The 5157-nt window shown below is 26.8% G+C and overlaps 1 protein-coding gene across 1 annotated transcript; it reads right to left on the bottom strand.

The window, feature by feature from the left end:
* Positions 1-1430: 1430 nt before the first annotated feature.
* Positions 1431-4949, bottom strand: LOC114366861. The gene is made up of 4 exons (XM_028323876.1): positions 4816-4949; positions 4086-4214; positions 2458-2604; positions 1431-1617 (listed from the first exon to the last, which is right to left on the bottom strand). Exons 1-4 carry the CDS (start codon positions 4927-4929, stop codon positions 1510-1512), a joined length of 498 nt encoding a protein of 165 aa, XP_028179677.1. The 5' UTR covers positions 4930-4949; the 3' UTR covers positions 1431-1509.
* Positions 4950-5157: the final 208 nt, after the last annotated feature.

Genomic DNA, 5157 nt, shown 5'->3' with positions numbered 1-5157 from the left:
AAATACTCTATATGATTATTATTTTCCAAAATTTCCGAGTAGTAAAACAAAAACAAAAAAAAGTAAAACAATAATGAGAATCTTTTTACTAAAAATATTGAAGGCAAAATTTAAAATATGACAACGAATTGTAATTTAAATTTTCAACCTTTACATGCACCCAGGAAATAAAGGAGAATTGAAATTTTGTAATTTAAAAAATAGAAATTCTAGCATCACCATCTCTAACACCTTCTTTGTCATTTGTTGAAATTTATTAAAAATTATAAAATTGTGTCCCTCTCTCTATTTAAAAGTCATCACTCATGAATTAATTTGTTCTTATTAAACTCTAAGGAATGGTAAAAGGTGCATTAGCTACAAAGGATGTGTTGAGGAGTATGATGGTAGAACCCCTTATTTTGCAAATAATTGTACTCAATTTTGTTTCATTTTTAGTTCTATTATTGCTTTCTTCTTTATCTTGTTTTTTCACTCTACAACACTGAGTACGAATTATGTGCATCTTATATCTTTCGGCCTTAATAAAGATCGACATTGAAACCCTTTCTCTTCATGAAGATAAAATTGCAAAATATTTTTTTAAATAAAATTAGCAATTTTATAAAAAGAAAACAATGATAAAAAAATGTTAAAAAAAGTTGATGTTGCAACTCATTCATAACATGTAAAATAGGAAAACACAAATTGAGAAATGAATGGGGGAAGTGGGCATGGTGATGGGATTATGAATGTAGTAACTTATAGAATTATTCATCACAGTCCATTTAAGATATCAAGATTCTAAGTAATTAAGGATTAGAGAAGGGTAAAATAGGAATTAAATGGTAATATACAAATGCCCATATCAAAGAGTTTGTTTATACAATGAACATTAACTAAGTTTATGTTTTCGTATTTTTAGACGAAATTGGATTGAAATTGCATTCAAACTTTTCACATAAATGTGATGGAAAATGTTATGAAGTTGAATATAATAATTTATAGTTATTAATTGTTTTAGAAATTATTCAAGTCAATTTTCTAACAAAAACAAAACTTGTCCAACTTAGTAGACGTGAAAATTGGTGTACTAGTCTAGAAACTAGTGTAAACAAACCACAAAACTAGCAAATAAATATGTACCCAACCCTACAAAGCCAACATCAACATTGGAACTGTAAGTCACCCACAATGTGTAAAAGATAAGTTGTGCATGCCATTAATCAGATTCATCACAATAGAGAGATGAAACACAAACTTATTTCAAATAAAAACATGCCTAGCCTAACCCAATATCCACAACCATGAAAAGGAACCAATGGATTGAGATCTTTCTAGCAAATTGTTAGACTAACCCAAAAAAAAAAACAAGCATAGCTGAAAGTCATTTCATCCAACATAGAAAGTCAAAATAAAATCATATGAAAATCCTAAATCACATGGAAGTTGTCAACATAGGTATTAAATAAACTGATGACAATGTTTTTCAGTCGATTTGAACATTATATAATAGTTGATTTTTATTGATTATGGGTCGAACATGTGAAGCTGATTGTAATAAGCTTTCGAAAGAAACTCTTCAACAAAAGTTCTCATAACTTCTGCTTTTGCTTTTCTTTGAGCAACAACCATTTCCTGAAAAAATCATGACAAAGAATGAAACATGTAGTGAGGAATATTGTGTTGATTCCAATAGGTATTTTTTTTTGTCATCAACATTATTTACTAGAAACATTGACAATAGAAATTAAATTTTTCGGGTTGAATAGTGATAAATTACAATAAACTCTAAAATAAATAAATAAAAAGTTCAATTTCCAGTTCTTTGTTCTTTTCTTTAGCAAAAAACATTTCTCAATATTCCAGGAATTTTTAATAGTAAAAAACATCTGGAAAAGTAAACAAAAATAAAAATATTATAATATAGAAGAATACAAAACATTCAAAATATGCATACTCACATCACTTTCATTAATTATTAGCCATCATTTGTTTGATTATTTGTTTTGCAATATTTAATAACAACATTTTAAATAGCAATGAAAAAGATTCCAAACACCCTGAAGAAGCATACTCATTATAGTTATCATTTTCCAAAAAACGTCCTAGATATTAAAACTAAAAAGAATATGAAAATCACTAATGATATTGTTTTTCTTGAATACATTGATGGAAAAAATTAAAATATCACATGGAATTGTGATTTAAAATGCCAAACTTTACATGAACCCCAGAAATAAAAGAGAACTAAACTATTCTAATTTTAAAAAGAAAAATCACCACTATCTCAAATGCACTCTTTGTTACTTGTTCATGTTGATTGAAAATAACAAAAGGATGTACTACTACTGTTTCTTTAATCACTTTCAGTCCTACTCATGAGCTTATAGTTGTCAGGAAACTTTAACCAATAATAAAATGTGTAGGAAAATACATTGTTAGCCCTACTTTATTTTTTAAAATAAATATACTCACTTCTGTTTCATTTTTGGTTTTGTCATTGCTTTCTTCTTTGGCTTGTGTTTTCACTTTGTGACGTCGAGGAGGACTTCCATATTTCTCATAATTCTTAATCTCCTTCAAAGACCGACACCGAAAGCCTGTCTCCTTATGAAAATAACTCTGCAAAAAAAAAGATAGTAAAATGAGTGATAATAACAAAAGGCAAACGTGAGAAAACTTAAACAAGGTGATATTGCAATTAATTGATTCCTAGCATGATAGATAGGAAAATATAAAATCTGCAAGAAAAAAAAATAATAAAATGAACCATCATAACAAAGACCAAACAAGAGAAAACTTGTTAAAAAAGTTGATGTTGCAATTCATTCATTCCTATCATGTTAAATAGGAAAATATAAAATGACAAATAAATGGGAAAGGGACGGGGTACAATTATGATGATCATAGAAATAGTGTAGCATTGGATTTTTCATCACACTCCACTTTAAGATATAAAGACCCTTAGCCCTTAGTATTTAAGGGTAAATTTGGACAGATAGAGACTTGTAAAATAAAAATGACATTAACTTATAATGCACTAATTGAGGAATATGGAAGGTAGAACAAATATGCTGTGGTTTGAAAATTATTTGATGACACAAAAGCAAGACACCTTTAACCTAATAATCGAACTTACTGAACATTGATTAAAATATACACTTAAGGTAGAATGAATGTTGAGGCGGAAAATGTTTATAGAGATTTTTAGCATAGAGTCATAGTTCTCTATTTGATGCTTTATGCAAAAATGGTTTTTATCAAATCTTCTTTGAGGATACTGGAGAAGATGATAGAGAAAGGAGGTAACATTATTGTCTTAGACATTACTTATATATGGAAGGAAAACAATGGGATAAAATTGTGAACCCTATATAATCAACATTCCATTTTTTTTCTCATTTGGAATAATGACAATTATAATTTGTGCAGACATCTTGATCATATTAAGGTTACTACTTGGAATATGGTTTTTTTCCAATGTAAAGCCTGGACATTGTTTATTGTCTAATTGGTTTATTAACCCTACTACATGAATTGCTTGTTGTTATCTAAATATATAGAATGTTGTTTTCTCTATTGCTTCTATGTAATATCATAGTTGTAGAGCTGGTTTTCCTATATTTTCTTATGGTCCTATACTCAAAGTATGATCTATTTTATTAATATATAATTGATGTATTGATGACATATGCCTATATTTTATACCTGAATGGTCTATAAAAGTATCATATTTTTGTTTTAAAATCACAATGTTTGTACTAAAATTTCAATTTTATCACACAGACTATTGTTGAATATTTTTGTATAAAAACTACTCTTCGTAGTTTGAAAAGAAATACTTTGTAAATGTTCAATATATTGCTCAAACTAACTATTTACTTTAAGAAATATATTTAAAAAATAAATCTCTATGTCCACTATGTGTAATATTTACCTATAATGTTTAAGAAATAAACAAGTTTGTTAATTTTCCCTCTAGATTTTTTTACATAATAAAACAATTGAATTAATGAATTCACTTATGAAAACCCATCTTATCTTAACTCAAAAAGGAAGAAGATAAATAAACATCAAATTTTCATTTTAATTGAATTACGTACCGTATCGAACCTGTTGGCAATCTTTCGTTCTTTGCGTATAACATACCAATATTGAATCGATTCAGGTGGCGTTTTGAAGGGTCTTCCTCGTTTTGGCTTTGAATTTTGTGTCGCAGGTGGGGTTTCATTCTAATAACAATAGAAAGATATATAAGTTAAACTTATTGGTAAAAATGTAAATAGAAAGATAAAGTGTGCAATGATATATATATATATATATATATATATATATATATATATATATATATATATATATATATATATATATATATATATATATATATATATACACATACACACACACACACGATTAAAAAAATATATTCATGAAAATCAACACAAAAATTCAAACTATGAAAATACATGATGGACTATCCTTTTAGGATTCAGTTTATCATATGCACAATTGTGTCATAGTCTAGTTGAAATTCTTATATATGTTTGAAAGTTGTTAATTGATTAGTTTAATTTAAAATTTATAAGCTATTTAGCCTATAATTTAGTAAAACAAACTTGTTTAACAAACATCTTAATTTGGCCAAATATTTATTTAAATGAGACAAATAAGTCAAAAGTTAGATCATTTGACATATAAATTACACACAATTTTTGTTGTTAAAACGTGCAAATTAATGTACGATTAGATGATTTATACAAGAAAATTATAATAATGAAAAATTTGAATAATTTTGAAAGAAAACAAATTTGAAATTGAAAATTAATTATGTACCTCATTTTTTTGGTTCTGAACAACATCGTCACAACCAATATTGCAATTAGTAGGATTGCAAAACGATGCTGATGTTGCAGGTACAGGTTGAGCATCATTTAAGGAATGAGTCATCCTTAGTACAGTTGGAAATTCCTCCTACATAAATATATCATAGAGAATGAGAAAGTTCAATTATCAAAACTTAATTAAATATATGTACTAAAAAATTAGAAATAAAAATTTGTCTTATGAATTTAAAAGAGAATCTAACATACAATTGATCTCAAACTAAGTGTACAATGAATTATAATAAATATAAACTTTTATCGAGTTTATCAGCTTTTATCCTTGTAATTATTG

Source organism: Glycine soja, chromosome 9 (assembly GCF_004193775.1).
Source record: "Glycine soja cultivar W05 chromosome 9, ASM419377v2, whole genome shotgun sequence".
NCBI lineage: Eukaryota > Viridiplantae > Streptophyta > Magnoliopsida > Fabales > Fabaceae > Glycine > Glycine soja.
Note: the sequence above shows the minus strand (reverse complement) of the source record. Positions and strands in the feature narration are given on the sequence as shown.